The sequence below is a fragment of the Loxodonta africana genome, chromosome 7 (genome assembly GCF_030014295.1).
Source record: "Loxodonta africana isolate mLoxAfr1 chromosome 7, mLoxAfr1.hap2, whole genome shotgun sequence".
Classification (NCBI taxonomy): Eukaryota; Metazoa; Chordata; class Mammalia; order Proboscidea; family Elephantidae; genus Loxodonta; species Loxodonta africana.
Genome location: NC_087348.1, coordinates 82,144,399 through 82,160,211, shown reverse-complemented (window position 1 = coordinate 82,160,211; position 15,813 = coordinate 82,144,399). Strand labels below are relative to the sequence as shown.

The window sequence follows — 15,813 nt, the reverse complement described above, 5'->3', positions numbered from 1 at the left end:
GATTAAAGCATTGCTTTCTCTCCAGTGGCCTTAAGGGGCTGCTGTTGATTTGGCCCAGAAGCTCCTCCTCTTTCCTCTTCCTGCCCATGCCAGGAATTTAACTTTCGTTTCTCACTGAACTCCTGAAGAGGAACTACTTCGTGGAAACCAAGCCCCTGATTTGGTGAGTGAATCTGGACCACGCATGCCCCTGGCCTGCCTTCATGACTTCCACCCGGACCCACGTCTCGCACCAACCTAAAGGTGAGTGCGATGGTGTGTGGAGGCCAGAGGATGGAAGACTACAGGAAGAAAGTATTGACTGAACTTAGGTGAATTTAATTTGTGTACCGGAGGTTGATTTAAAGGGCCTGCCGGCCTTCTGTTGTGAATGCAAATGGATGGTAGCCCGAGACTGGGGAGGGGCTCTTTGGAAGGGAAGATTTGAAGAAGTAAAGAACTTACATGCTTCCTAGAAGGACCATTGTTTCTCCACCCCCTTCCTAATCTATAGTTTTGATTTTCTGCCTTGCTGATAAAAAAAAAAAAAAAAAAATTTTTTTTTTTTTTAGGAAGCCAGAAATATTTTTTTTTTAATTGTACTTTCGGTGAAGGTTTACAGAATGAACTAGCTTCTCTTTAAACAGAACATGTACTGTTTTATAACATTGGCTAACAACCCCACCACATGTCAACACTCTCCCCTCTCGACCTTGGGCTCCCTATTAACAGCTTTTCTGTCCCCTCCTGCCTTCTAGTCCTTGCCCCTGGGCTGGTGTGCCGCTTTAGTCTCTTTCAGTCTTATGGGCCTGTCAAATCTTTGGCTGAAGGGTTTACCTCAGGAGTGACTTCATTACTGAGCTAAAAGGGTGTTCGGGGGCCATACTCTAGGGTTTCTGCAGTCTCTGTCAGGTCAGTAAGTCTAGTCTTTTTTGTGAGTTAGAATTTTGTTCTACATTTTTCTCCAGCTCTGTCCAGGACCCTCTATTGTGATCCCTGTCGGAGCAATAAGTGGTGGTAGCCAGGTACCATCTAGTTATACTGGACTCTGACTAGTATAGGAGGTGGTAGTTGTGATCCATTATTCCTAGAGACTAATCTTTCTATGGACTAATCTTTCCCAGGAAACCCTGGTGACATAGTGGTTAAGAGCTACGGCTTCTAACCAAAAGGTCAGCAGTTTGAATTCACCAGGTGCTCCTTGGAAACCATATGTGTCGGTTCTACTGTGTCCTATAGGGTTGCTATGAGTTGGAAATCGACTTGACGGCAATGGGTTTGAGGGTTTTTTTGTTTTGTTTTAATCTCTCCTATGTGTCTTTAGTTTTCTTCATTCCCCCTTGCTCCTGAAGGGGTAGGACCAGTGGAGTAACTTAGATGGCCGCTCATGGGCTTTTAAAGACAGCAGAGCTACTCATCAAAGTAGAATTTTTTTTTTTTTTTTCAAACAGAGGAACACAAAGTCTTGTTTTCCTCATGCTTCCACCCTCTCAGAAAAGAGCTAGTGACAATGGCTCTTGTGTCCAAAGTATGTGAAAGCCCAGGCTCCTCGTATAGGGCACCAGATAGAATGAAGTTTTGGGGACGTGGCCAAGGACAATCTTGAAGCTGAGTCTCCCTCCCCTGCTGGTAACCACTGAAGGGCTGCCTGTGGCCTTCCTAATATGTTCTCAGCCCTCGGCCTGCCTGAGACCGTCAGGTTGGATGATCTGACTGCTGCCTGCCTCTGCATCCCCCCCTTTATCTTGTGTCCTTGTGGAGGTCCAGTCTCATGAATCTACTTGTATTTCCTTGAATAGACCTGGTTACTCTTACTTCAACAGCGCATATGACACTGGTGTCCTCACCTGCCTTAGAACTTGTTCTTCATTATTTTTCCGGTTAGACAGAACTTTGTTTGTTACCTCAATTCTTTACTATTTTTCCTTGCTCAGTGCTTATTAATAAAAAAAAAAATAGGGGTTGGTAATTACTCAGAAAGAGTCTGTCTTAGTCATCTAGTGCTGGTATAACAGAAATACCACAAGTGGATGGCTTTAACAAAGAGAAATTTATTTCCTCACAGTAAAGTAGGCCAGAAGTCCAAATTCAGGGCTTTGGCTCCAGGAGGAGGCTTTCTTTGTCAGCTCTGGAGGAAAATCTTTGTCCTCAATCTTCCCCTGGTCAAGGAACTTCTCAGGCACAGGGACCCCAGGTCCAAAGGTGCTCCTGGTGCTGCTTTCTTGATGGCATGAGGCCCCTGTCTCTGTTTGCTGCTTTCTTTTACATCTCAAGAGATTGCCTCAAGATAAAATCCAATCTTGTAGGTTGAGTCTTGCCTCACTAACACAACTGCTGCCCACCCTGACTCATTAACATCATAGAGGCAGGATTTACAGCATACAGAACTATCACTCAATACCGGGAATCATGGCCCAGCCCAATTGATAACACACATTTTTGGGGGGACATAATTCAATCCATGACAGAGTCCCAAGTATTTAGTGGTCTTGTGAAGAAATTTGCTCCATCAGTTGACACTGAGCATGTCCCATCTTAAGCTCACTTTGTGAGCAATTTACACCTTGTTTGATATGTTATATACATTCTGATATGTGCCAGTTCTGTGATATAATCCCACTTTTCAGAGATCACTATAACTGCCTTCCTGTGAGTCTTGGCCAAGGAGCACCTGGTGGATTCAAGCTGCTGACCTTTTGGTTAGCAGCTGTAGCTCTTAACCACTGTGCCCCAGGGTTTTACTCTTGGTCAGAATCCATTTTATCCAGATACTGTCTCTTCAGCCTGACACAAGGCCCAACACGTAGGGTGAAATTGACTCATTTGGTTTTTTTTGGATTTAATTTGTGGGAACTAAAGCAGACTGCTGATGTGAGAAGTGTAACGCACATCCGTTCAACATATTATAAATATTAGATACACATAAGAGCTTATATTTTAGTGGGGAAGAGGGAAAAAACGAACAATTGATATAATATACAGGACGGTAACTAATACTATGGGGTAAAAAAATGTAATGAAATTTTATTAACAAGAGAAAAATGAAGAACAGAATTCCAAATTCTCATGAAATACAGACTTTCTGGAGCCATGGAGGCTAGATGAACCCCTGAAACTACTGCCCTGAAATAATCTTTAAATTTTAAATCTTCTACCAAAAGTAAACCCTGAAGTCTTCTCAAAACCAAATAGTAGTTTAGCTTAACTAGTAAAGAATGTATGCCTTGAGCATCGTGCTTTTTAAGAACTATGTCTATGAGATCAAATTGACAACAGCAACTCAAAAGATGAGATAGAAAACTTAGGGAGGCAGTGAGTTTATATTAATGAAAAAAAAAAATATTAATGAGGGGGGAACAATTAGGAAAATGAGGGTGTGAATGGTTACACAACTTAAAGAATGTAATCAGTGTGACTGTATTGTATATGTGGAAAATTTTGAATTGGTGCATGTTCTGCTATGTATATTCTCAACAACAACAAAAAATAAAATAAATTTTTACTAGCATCGGTATACTGCTGTGCCCTTGAGTTACTGCTTGAGCAGTGTATGTGTGGAGGCTCTGGCTTTTTGGCACATTCTTCCTTCTGTGTCTGTTATGGTAGCAGCAATTTTGGCATCAACTCCTTGTAGGTCCACAGCCCAGTGGAAGAATATGTGCTTTGTTCCTCCCTCCTCTGTAGGTTCTTGGTGCTTCTCAGGATTGGTTGGCTCTTGAGTGGGATGAGAGATAACAGAGAACCCCACCTCCATGTTTGGCTCACAGCTTTAGTCATAAACAGGAGTGGACATTATCATAGCGTGTAAACTCTTGGCCTGCCAGTCATCAGAGCCTGACCTGGCCCATTATCTCTACAGCTTGAGGATATGTGTGTATGACCTTTGGCTGATTTTCAGTATCTGTACCATTTCCTTCAGTCTTGTTCCTCATCAGTTTCATTTAATGGATGATAAGAGAGTGAGAAGTTTTTCTAGGCCCACATTTATCTCCATACAGACTCATCACACCCTACCTTCCTTTCACAAAGGATGGGGGAAGATTTATAGGTTGTCACATACGACAGGCCTTTCTTTAACCATCAAACCTTGCTAACAGTGATACTGGTTTCCTAGAGCTGCCATAAATTACTACAGACTGGGTGACTTAAATGTATTCTCTCACAGTTCAGGAGGCCAGAAGTTAAAATCAAGCTCCTTGATTTTTGCACAATTAGAATCCTTTTTATTTGTACCATTCTTACCTTGTCCCCATTCAATCTGTCCAACCATCTAGGAATCTTTGTGCAAGAAGAGCTTCAAAGTCAGGTCAGAAAGAAGCCAAGGAAGCAGTGCAATGGCTTCAAAAATTCTGGTGAGCCTTGAGGAAGAGGTGACCTGCCCCATCTGCCAGGAGCTCCTGACAGAACCTCTGAGTCTGGACTGTGGACACAGCTTCTGCCAAGCCTGCATTACTACCCACAACAATGAAGCAGTAATTGGCTCAGGAAGGGAAAGCACCTGCCCTGTTTGTGGAACCAGATACCTGCTTGAGAAACTATGGACTAATCAGCATCTGTCCAACATAGTAGAGAGACTCAGGAAGGTAAAATTGAGCCCAGAGGAAGAGCAGAAAAGAGAACTCTGTGTGCACCATGGAAAGAAATGCCTATTTTTCTGTAAGGACGATGGAAAGGTCATTTGCTGGCTTTGTGAACGGTCTCGGGAACACTGTGGCCACCACACATTCCTCATGGAGGAGGTAGTCAAGGAATGTCAGGTGGGTCCCAGGATAAAGAGAGACAGTGCATAAGATAGCACTCAATGGGAAATCTCACCTTTGCAACCTATTTTACTCACCTTGTTATCACAGTACCCATTCCTATAATGTACTTCCATACCCTATGCTCAGCTTCCAAAGCCTGAAGGACATTTGTATACATTCTTTACATTTACATAAAAGACGAGAAATGGAATACAGACTCTTAGCTACTAGTAGAGAGACCGTGCTATTTTTCTCCCTTTTGGTGTATAGGTGCAGAATTGTCTCTGAAGATAAGCTCTGATTGCCCCTCTGAGCAAAAGGGTGGTGGGAACATTGTAGATTGGATCTGGGAGTGCTAACAAGAGGAAAGAACTTTCCTTGTTGCAGGATTGATTCTTCCTCTAGGAAAAGAAAGGATCTAGCTACTCTTGTTGAAAGGGTGGTAACTTCCATCATCCAGGAATAAAGAATATATTCACTTCCTCAGATTTTTTTCTAATCACCAGCCTCACAATTTCATAAACTTGTCTCTTCTGAAATTATCCTGATTATTGGCCTGATTTTTCCTCTATTTAGATGTGAGAAAGCTCATAGCTTGACTCTGGTATGATTCCTTTCTCACAGGAGAAGCTACATGCAGCTCTCAAGAGGCTGAGGAAAGAGGAGCAGGAAGCTGAGAAGTTGCAAGCTGGCATCAGAGAAGAGAGAGCTTCTTGGAAGGCAGGAGGAGCCTCTTTCTGAGGGTGTTCTGAGAAACAAATTGGGCAAAACCTTTGGTCCTAGTCACAAGGAGGCCCCTTCCTCTTGTTACCTGAGAGCCAATAAGCCCTAAAGCAGTTGATTAGTCCTCTGTTGGGGGTTGGGGTTGGAGAGTGGACATATCACAAATGAACCTAAGTATTTGGAATTCAACACACAGAAGCTATGGTGAAGATATCTCCTAAATACTGTCCAGTTTCTGTCATCGGGGTGACTCTGACACTTCTGGTGGAAGAGGTTGTGCAAAGGACTGGGGTTTTCCTTAAGGCTCAAATTTGGGAGTGTGGTAATGAGGGCAGACATGAATGTCCAGGACAGTTGCCTGCAAGCTAAGCCTCACTTAAGTGTCACATTTTGTCTCAAGGTTGGCATAGATAAGATAGACTGAGGCCATTGTTTTGGTAGGTACTGCAGGAAAAATAGTAGGAAAAGATACCTTTCCCAAGAGTTTCTTTCTTGCTTCTACTCCTTCTTGGTTCAGACTCCCTGAAAATATATATTTTTTTTTTTCTGGCTTCTAGTCCCTTGCAAAATAGGGCCTCAGCCTGACAGACTCCCTACCTCTCTTCCCCATTGTTGCAGTATCAGATACAGACTGAGAGACAAAGGATACAAGCAGAGTTTAATCACCTCAGAGGCATCCTGGCCAGTGAGGAGTTAAGAGAGCTGCGAAAGTTGGAGGAAGAGGAGAGGAAGGTGCTGGATAACTTGGCAGAGGCTGAGGATGAACTGGTCCAGCAGAGCCAGTTGGCGAGAGAGCTCATCTCAGATCTGGAACGTCGGGGTCAGTGGTCAACAGTGGAGCTGCTGCAGGTAAAACTCATAGAAGTACCTGATCTGAAATTCTGGAAAAACACAGACTAAGTTTCCTTCCATTCTGTGTCCTTGGGCTCTCACCCTGGTGGTGACACTCAGAGGTCTATTGGCTCTGGAGTGCCCCTTTTCTTCCATCTGTTTCAGGTATGGGGATAATAGGATATAAGCATTTCAGGAGTGTCCCAGGTTCATTAATTTATGAAGAAAGGGCAAATATTTGGTCTTAGACAAAAGATCTGTGTGATATTCTCTAGGTCCCTCTATGTTTGTGATCTAGTATAGGACATTCGACAATCATTACTCATTTAGCCAAAAGTAACCAAACCAAACCAAACCCAGCGCCATCGAGTCGATTCCGACTCATAGCAACCGTATAGATAGAGTAGAACTGCCCCATAGAGTTTCCAGGGAGCACCTGGTGGATTTGAACTGCTGACCCTTTGGTTAGCAGCCGTAGCACTTAACCACTATGCCACCAGGGTTTCCAGCCAAAAGTAAGCACATGCATTTTCAGATTTAAGGAGTATATGTGTTTGTTTGGTTTCAATTGTGATAAGTATATGTGTATATATATATATATATAACAAAACATTTGTAATTTTAATATTCTTTATTGGGTCACTCTGAGTTGGAATCAATTTGATGACAGTGAGGATTTTGGAGCCCTGGTGGCACAGTGATTAAGAGCTACGGCTGCTAACCAAAAAGCTGGCAGTTCGAATCTACCATCCACTCCTTGGAAACTATGGAGCGGTTCTACTCTGTCCTGTAGGGTCACTAGGAATCAGAATCAACTCGACGGCAATGGGTTTTGGGTTACATGTGCAATCCATTGACTTTGTTGTGCTCATCATGTTGTACAACCATCAACACTATCCATTTCCAAAATTTTGCATCACCCTTAACAGAAGCTCAGTGTCCCCTAAGCAATGGTTCCTTCCCCCCCTCCCTCCTGCCCCCGGTAACCACTCATAAATTTTGGTCTCTGTGTATTTGCCTATTACAGATATTTTATATAAGTGGGACCATACTATATTTGTCCTTTTGTTACTGACTTATTTACTCAGCATAATATTTTCAAGGTTTATCCATGCTGTAGCATGTATCATTTCTCTTTATGGCTGAGTAATATTCCTGTGCGTATGTACCACATTTTGATTATCCACCCATTGTTTCCATCTTTTGGCTGTTGTGAATAGTGCTAGAATGAACACTGGCTTACAAGCAGCTGTTCATGTTCCTGTTTTCAAGTATTTTGAGTACATACCTAGGAGTGAAACTGCTGTATCATATGGTAATTGTATGTTTACATATAAAGGAACCACGAAACTGTTTACCACAGTGGCTGAACAATTTTTCAATTCCACCAGCAACGGATAGCAGTTCTAGTATCTCCACATCCTCGCCAACTCCTGTTGTTTTCCATTTTTTTAATAATAGTCATCTTAGAAAGGAACCCTGCTGGTGCATTGTTTAAGCATTTGGCTGCTAACCGAAGGGTGGGTGGTTGAAACCTACCAGCCACTCCTCTGGTGGGAACCCACCATCCACTCCTGGGGAGAATGATGTGGCAGTCTGCTTCTATAAAGTTTCCTGTTGCCGTTGAATTGATTCGGATTCATAGTGACCCTGTGGGACAGAGTAGAACTGCCCCATAGGGTTCCCAATAGTGGCTGGTGGATTCAAACTACTGGCCTTTTGGGTAGCAGCTGAGCTCTTGACCACCATCCCACCAGGGCTTAGTGCTGTAAAGATTATAGCCTTGGAAACCCTATGGGGCAGTTTTACTCTGTCCTATAGAGTTGCTATGAGTTGAAATCAACTCAATGGGTTTAGTCATCTTAGGGGCTATGAAGTGCTATCTCATTGTGGTTTTGATTTGCATTCCCCTGATAACTAAGGAATTTGAGCATCTTTCCTTGTGTTTGTTGACCATTTGTATTTTTTCTTTGGTGAAGTACCTTTGCAAGTACTTTGTCCATTTTTTGATTTGATTGTTATTTGTGGTATGTATTATCCTGGATTTAAGATACAGTATATTTAGATATGTAATATGCAGAGTCGGCCTGACCTATGTGTGCTAAAATTAAGGGAATGAAAGATGTCACCCATAGGCAGTATACAGAGAAGGGCTTTTCTATGTACGTATGTGATCATGTCATCTGCTGATAATTTTACTTCTTCCTTTCCAATATGGATGACTTTTATTTATTTTCCATGCCTAATTGCCCTGGCTAAAACCTCTAGTACAATGCTGAATACCAGTGGTGATAGCAGACATCTTTGTCTTGTTCTTAATCTTAGGGGAAAAGCATTCAGGTTTTCACGATTAAGTATAATGTTAGCTGTGGATTTTTCAGATACCCATTTTCAGGTTGAGAAATCTTCCTTCTATTCCTAATTTGTTGTTACTGCTATTACTATTTTGTGTTTATTGTGAAAGTGTGCTCATTTTGCCAAATGCTTTTTCTGTGTCTCTTGAGATGATCATGTCATCTTTGTCCTTTATTCCATTAATATTATATTAAATTTTAATCAGTTATATTGATTGATGTTCATATGTTGAACCAACTTTGCATTTCTCTGATAAATCCCACCTGGCCATTGTCTTGGTCATGTAGTGCTGCTGTAAACAGAAATACCACAAGTGGATGGTTCTAACCAAGAGAAATTTATTCTCTCGCAGTCTAGTAGGCTACAAGTCCAAATTCAGGGAGTCAGCTCCAGGGAAAGGCCATCTCTCCGTAGAATCTGGAGAAAGGTTCTTGTAATCAGTCTTCCCTTGGTCTAGGAGCTTCTACAAGCAGGAACCTCAGGTCCAAAGGATGCGCTGTGCTCCTGGCACTGCTGTCTTGGTGATATGAGGTCACCATGTCTCTCTGCTCACTTTCCTCTTTTATTATCTCAAAAGAGATTGGCTTAAAATACTATTTAATCTTGTAGATCTCATCAATATAACTGCCACTAATCCATCTTATTACATCATAGTGATAGGATTTACAACATATAGGAAAATCACATCAGATGATAAAATGGTAAACAATCAATAGGACTCTGAGAATCGTGACCTAGCCAAGTTGACAGATATTTTGGGGAACACAATTCAATCTGTGACAGCCGTGGTATACGGTCTTTTTATAGTTTGCTGGATTCTATTTGCTAGTATTTTGTTGAAGAAATTTATGTCTACATTCTTAAGAGATATTGGTCTGTAGTTTTCATTTCTTGTGATGTCTTTGTCTGGTTTTGTATTAAAGTAATACTGGCCTCATTGCATGAATTGGAAAGTGTTCCCTCCTGTTCTGTATTTTGGAAGAGTTTGTGAAGTATCGGTGTTAATTCCTTTTTGAACCTTTGGTAGAATTCACCTGTGAAGTCATCTGGGCCTCGCATTCTCTTTGCAGGAAGTTTGTTTGATTCCTAATTCACTCTCTTTACATGTTTTAGGTCTATTCCAGATTACCGATTTTTTTCTTGAGTCAGTGCTAGTTGTTTCTGTATTTCGAGGAATTTGTCTAATAGGTTCTCTAATTTGTTGGCATACAACTGTTCATAGTATTCCCTTACAATCTTTCTTATTTCTGTAAGGTTGGTAGTAATGTCCCTTCTTCCATTCCTGATTTCAGTGATTTGCTTCCTCTCTTTTTATTTGGTGTGTTTGGATAAAGGTTTGTCAATTTTGTTGGTATTTTCAAATAGCTCACTTTTTATTTCATTGATTTTCTCTGCTGATTTTCTTCTTTCATTGAATTTTGCTCTAATTTTTATTATTCTGTGACTCACGTTTTCTCTCTTCTCCCCAGGACAGGAGTGGCATCATGAAATGGTATGTATGGGAGACCAGGGGTAGTGTCTCTGTACTGTGAAGAGAGGTTCATACTCAGGAGACTTATCAAGTGGTCAATCAGAATGAAAAGTTTCACAGAGCGGGGAAATTTGATTATAGTATTATCTTAAATTACTGGCCACAGATGAGGGTTTGAGTATTCCCTGTCTGTTGAAAATGTACCAGATTCTATGGTAGTGAATTCAGTGGTTGGGGGCCACAGAGTTATATCCAACTGGGACATCACAGATAAGAGGTTACCGTATTAGACCCCTGTGACTTTACTCATTTCATTCACTTTCTGTTCCTACATCAGCTCTGGTTCCCATGTTTCATAGGTGCTTGCCTTATCACATGGAGGGACCAGTTAAGCCACAAACTAGGAGTTGGAGATAGCTCTTTATATTTACTTTGTTTACATGAGAACAGAAAAGACTAGGTCATTCTATAAGGGCATCTTTAGATTTGCAAAAAACGGATTTGAGTCTCAGGATACAGTTGCATTGACCCTGGTGTCAATAATTAATCCCTCCTTGGTCACGTACTTTAAAAATTCAAATGAAAAAGCATTGTCCTTATCTAGAGTTGCCAACCCTCCTGGCAGCATCAAGTTCCTTATTAAAAAAAAAAAAAAGTTCCTTATAGTTCATGAAATTCTGACCATTTTTACTTAAAAAAAAGAAGTTGCCGTCGGGTCAATTCTGACTCACAGCGACCCTATAGCACAGAGTAGAACTGCCCCATAGAGTTTCCAAGGAGTGGGTGGTGGTTTCGAACTGCTGACCTTTTGGTTAGCAGCCATAGCTCTTCACCACTATGCCACCAGGGTTTCCATTTAGGTAGTCATAATTTCTACTTTGCCAAGTGCTTGTAACTTTTTCCCAGAGAATCTGAAATCTCACTTGTTTTATGGGGTCTTACCACTGGGGCTCAGGCTCACAGGCACTCCAGACAGGAGGGAGCCCCATACTGCAGCCAGAATCCAGAGCCTCACTATTGATCTGCCTGAGAACACTTATCTCTCACTCCTCCCTGGAGAGCTCACTGATGTGGCAGTGACTTTCTACCTATCAGTTACCTTTAGAGGTAGCAAAAGCTTTTCCTAAGCATCATTTCATCTAATTTTATATTATTTCCAGGAGTTTTCATGGAAGGAGTTAATTATTCCGTTTTTAGAAGAAATAAACTATTTCTGAGAGGTTAAAACCTTCACAAGGTCACACAGATGGTAAGTGTGAGGGTAGACATGAGCACATTTCTTCTGGTACTAGTATTAGGGGTCTCCCCTCCCTCCTCCTTAGGCTCCTTAGGGAAGAGAGTTCAAGTGCATCAGTGGGTGAAAGGTGAGAGAGGAAGTGCTGTTGGACACACAAAAGGTCAGAGGTATGGGGGTCAAAATTTTTTTCTTCCGTAGGTGTGAAATTTGGAAACTAAAGAAACCAAAAGCTGTTTCCAAGAAACTGAAGCATATATTCCGAGCCCCAGATTTGAGCGAGATGCTGCAAGTATTTAAGGGTAAGGAGAAGCATGGGAAGGATGTGGGTGTGGGATTCTTATGGTGATGGGGATGAAATGGAGGAGGGGATATAGTTTCAAGTTGAAACTAGAGGAGAGGGGGAAGTTCAAAGAAGAAATTTCTCATGTTGAAGAAAACATCATCATGTCTAAGGGTGAATGGCCAGGTGACTGGTTCTTCTTCTGATTCACCAGTTCATAACCTCACATTACTCCCCTTCCCTGCCTCCACTCTAGAGAGGAGATAGGTATCAGTGCTGACTCCTGTACTTCTAATCGACATCATTGAAATTTTTATCATTTCAGAGCTGACAGATGCCCAACGTTACTGGGGTAAGAAGTTGTTACACCGTCTTCAAATCACCATGTTCTCTATCCCTTTTTGGAAGTTTTCATTGGATTTAATTGGATCTTACAATCTTAGCCTCATTTGTGCCCCCCACACAACATACACATAATACATTTCTCAATGTTCTCCCTTCTCCCAATCCCTCTGTACAAGTTCTTCCCAGTCACTTCCCAAGTTCCCTTTTCACAATATCACAAGATGAATCTACCCCATATCTGTCACCTAATCTTGTAATTTTTTTTTTCTGCAGTGGACGTCACACTGAGTCCAGTCAATCTAAATTTGAGTCTTGTCCTTTCAGAAGATCAGAGACAAGTCATGTCTGTGCCCATTTGGCCCGTTAAGTGTTATAATTATGGAATCTTGGGCTCTCAATATTTCTCTTCAGGGAAACATTACTGGGAGGTAGATGTGTCTGAGAAAACTGCCTGGATCCTGGGAGTATACTGTAGAACATTTTCCCGCAATGTAAAGTTTGATGTTAGACGGTGTTCATACCATCAAAATATTTACTCCAGATACAGACCTCAATATGGCTACTGGGTTATAGGGTTACAGAATCAATTTGAGTATAAAGCTTTTGAGAACCCATCCCCCTCAAATCCCCAGGTCTTGACTCTCTCCATGCCTGTGCCTCCCCATCGTGTTGGCATTTTTCTAGACTTTGAGGCTGGCACTGTCTCATTTTTCAATGTCACAAACCATGGGTTCCTCATCTATAAATTTTTTAAATGTTGCTTTTCTCAGAAAATTTTTCCATATTTCAATCCTTGGAACTGTCCAGCACCTATAACCCTTTGCCCACCGAGCTCTTGAGCTTCCTTGTACTCTCACCTGCTCGCTGTAATGCCTGTTGTCCTGAGGCTTAGCTCCTGCACCTGAGCTCACCTATACCATTTGGTTGTCTCTTCCTTGCCATCTGCCTTCCTTCCTTTATGAGATTTACTCATTCTTGGAATGTACAGTATATTTGTTTGAGGTAGGAGAGTTGCTTATTTACCCTTTTGCAGATTCCCAAAGAAAAACATCTAATCCTCATTATAAATAGAGGAGGGTTGGCATAACATCCTCACCCTCTCATTTCTTCATATTTCCTTTATCACTGATCTGAAGACACATGGTAAAGCCTGTGAGCCACCATCCATGTCATCTAGGACAGTCCTTAGGAATCACCTCACTTACGTACATACATACATGCACAGACACACACTCACACACACACACAACTACAGAGTCTTTGAGTATATATTTGCTTATTGTCCAGGATATTCCATGTTCTTCAGGGAGGTAGAGAGAGGAGAGCATAGCAATATATGTACCAAGAGTGGAAATATTATGTCCAAAATATTTGTGTTCAAATTCTGTCTCTTCTTTTATAAGCTGTGTAATGGTGAATAAATTCTTTAACATCTCTGGGCTTATGTTTCCTATAAGACAACTTCAGATTCAATATGGAACCTAAGTCTTAGGATCGTTGTGAGAAACTAAATGTTACTAAATGTAATGATGCGAACAGTTAAGACAGTCACTAAACAAAAGGTTGGCAGTTCGAGTCTACCCAGAGGCACCTCAGAAGAAAGGCCTGGCAGCCTAATTCTGAAAAAGCAACTGTTGAAGACCCTCTGGAGCACAGTGCTGCTCTAACACACACGGAGTTGCCGTGAATCGAAGTCAACTTGATGACAACTGCCCCAGATATCTAAGTGCCCTATAAATCATACCATTTAGTTTCCTGATGACTGAAAAAATGTAAGCTGTGTCAATGTCCGGTGCCACAGGTTTGTCCCTTTTAAGGAAAATGATAGTTGTCTGTACTGAAATCTCATTTTTCCTGTTCCTAGACTCCAATGTCAAAAACATTCCAGCTCTTATTTTACAGACTTTTTTTATTCTGAGACTGAGTCTGTTTTTCGGGCCCTTTATTGGGAATGGGTCAGGAAACTGCAAACTTAGAATTTGCATAATCTGTCCAGTAAAGGGAGTCATGTTTAGGGACATCCTTTCTTATGAGGGATAATTGTTGGGTGTCCAGGTCTTTTCCTTGTGTTAGACACTGTACTTGCCACCCCATAAACTTTGGGTCTTTTTTTTTTTTAAAACCATTTTCAACGTCAGGGTGAGGAGTACATCTACCTGTGACAACAAAGGCACAAACTCTTCTTGGAAAAGTATGCATTATAAATTAGGGCAGGCTGTGCTGCTGCACAGAGCCCACATCAAGGTTTTCAGGGCTGTAGAGATAGAGGGTCAATGATTGTCCCAGTGGAATGGAAGGAAAATGCTTGGCCTGGGAATAGTATATATAGACACACACACGTAGGTATAAGTATATATACATATAATTACGTGGATAAATATACATATGTAGATTATCTTTGGCCCAGTTAATCTTCAAAATATATGAAAAAGGAATGCGTATCAGGCAGTTAAAAGAATATATAAACTTATGAGATCTTTTTCCAGGTCCCGGTACTAAATGAGTGAAGGAGGCAGGATTAGAATTGGGTATGTGGTTCTCTGGCACAGGTGTCCTCTCCTCTATACCACACCACACCTCCAGAGAGAAAGCAGGAGCCAGATTCTCTAGAATGTGGAATAAGAGGGAAACCCCAGGAGATGCTGATTCTCAGGAGAAACCTGGAACATCATAGAGAAACCTTAATACCAGGAAGTACAGATTGATATACTCGATCCACCAGCCATAAATGAGCAGCAGCAAATCATGATAATGGCTAAAACTAAGTTTAACCGCTTCACAATCAAAATGCTCTTGCTGGTGCTATGATGTAGAGGGTGAATCCTGTGGACAGCTAGGACCCTGGACTTTAAAACCAGACAGAATTTTATTATCATCCTGATGTTGCTATTTACCTGCCCTTATTAAATTAAGTAAAGGATTCAATTTCTCATTAGACATAAAAATACTGATACTTACCTGATAGGGATATTGTGGGAATTAAATAATAGAATGTTTTAATAATTTCCTCATTTACTAGCATGTAAGCACTGATCCAGAGTTGCGTCTATTAATTTTATTCAGGCTTCCTTCCTCTGTGACTTGATAAAAGTAATGTTAAAAATGTAAATCAATTTACTTTCAATATTAATATCGCTTCATTTGTTCTAAGAAATACAATAATTTGATTAAAAATCACAATTTTTAACTTTCATATGATTGTATAATGAGTGTTTCTTCATTATAAAAAATATTTGTTCCCATCTTAATAATCAGCTAGTCTTTTTTTAATAACTGTAATATCCTCTTTAGTCTAACTGAATGTACTCGATAAAAGTTTATTTTATTTTATTTTTCCCCATAGTAATTATCTTTCCTTGGAAACTCTTTTCTCTATTTGCCCAGCCGTCTCATGTTTTCAGTTTGCCTGTTCATATTAGTTCTCACAGCAATAGAAGAAGGGTCAGGAGTACTGTCATGGGCTCCTTCAGCAATGGTATTTACCAGTGTTTCCTTTCTCCAGAGCAGCCACTCTTTCCATTGAGGAGAATGGCTTCAGCTATCCTCAGGAATGAAGCAAAAGCCTGTTCTCCTCCTATAATGAGGCAGGAGGACAAATGATACTACAGTGGTATTTCTATATACAAAGAAGAACATGCAGAGACTGAAATTTACAACGTATTAGCATTTGCAGTTGCTCCGAAGAAAATGAAATAAAGAGTATGTTTGTGTGGCAGGCACAAAGTTGTGGTAGCGGTGTCAATCGTGATGGCCAAAGCTATGCGTCCCAGTATCTAAAGACCTCTTATCTATTCCATGCTTCTTCCTTCCCAATCCCTCCCCAGGTCTCATACCCATCCTTTTACGCTTT

At 41.1% G+C, this 15,813-nt stretch overlaps 1 protein-coding gene across 3 annotated transcripts; it reads left to right on the top strand.

Moving 5' to 3' along the window:
- Positions 1-116: 116 nt before the first annotated feature.
- On the top strand, positions 117-15,813 carry TRIM34 (tripartite motif containing 34). Of its 3 annotated transcripts, none has more exons than XM_064288566.1 (8): positions 117-243; positions 4,254-4,736; positions 5,346-5,441; positions 6,063-6,293; positions 10,100-10,122; positions 11,537-11,637; positions 11,944-11,970; positions 15,466-15,813. In XM_064288566.1, exons 2-8 carry the CDS (start codon positions 4,314-4,316, stop codon positions 15,561-15,563), a joined length of 999 nt encoding a protein of 332 aa, XP_064144636.1. In that variant the 5' UTR covers positions 117-243; positions 4,254-4,313; the 3' UTR covers positions 15,564-15,813. The 3 variants fall into 3 exon arrangements, with proteins under 3 accessions (XP_064144636.1, XP_003421466.2, XP_023396369.2); XM_003421418.4 differs by lacking the exon at positions 15,466-15,813 and adding an exon at positions 12,237-13,689; XM_023540601.2 differs by lacking the exon at positions 15,466-15,813 and adding an exon at positions 12,237-13,689 and having other exon boundaries at positions 199-311.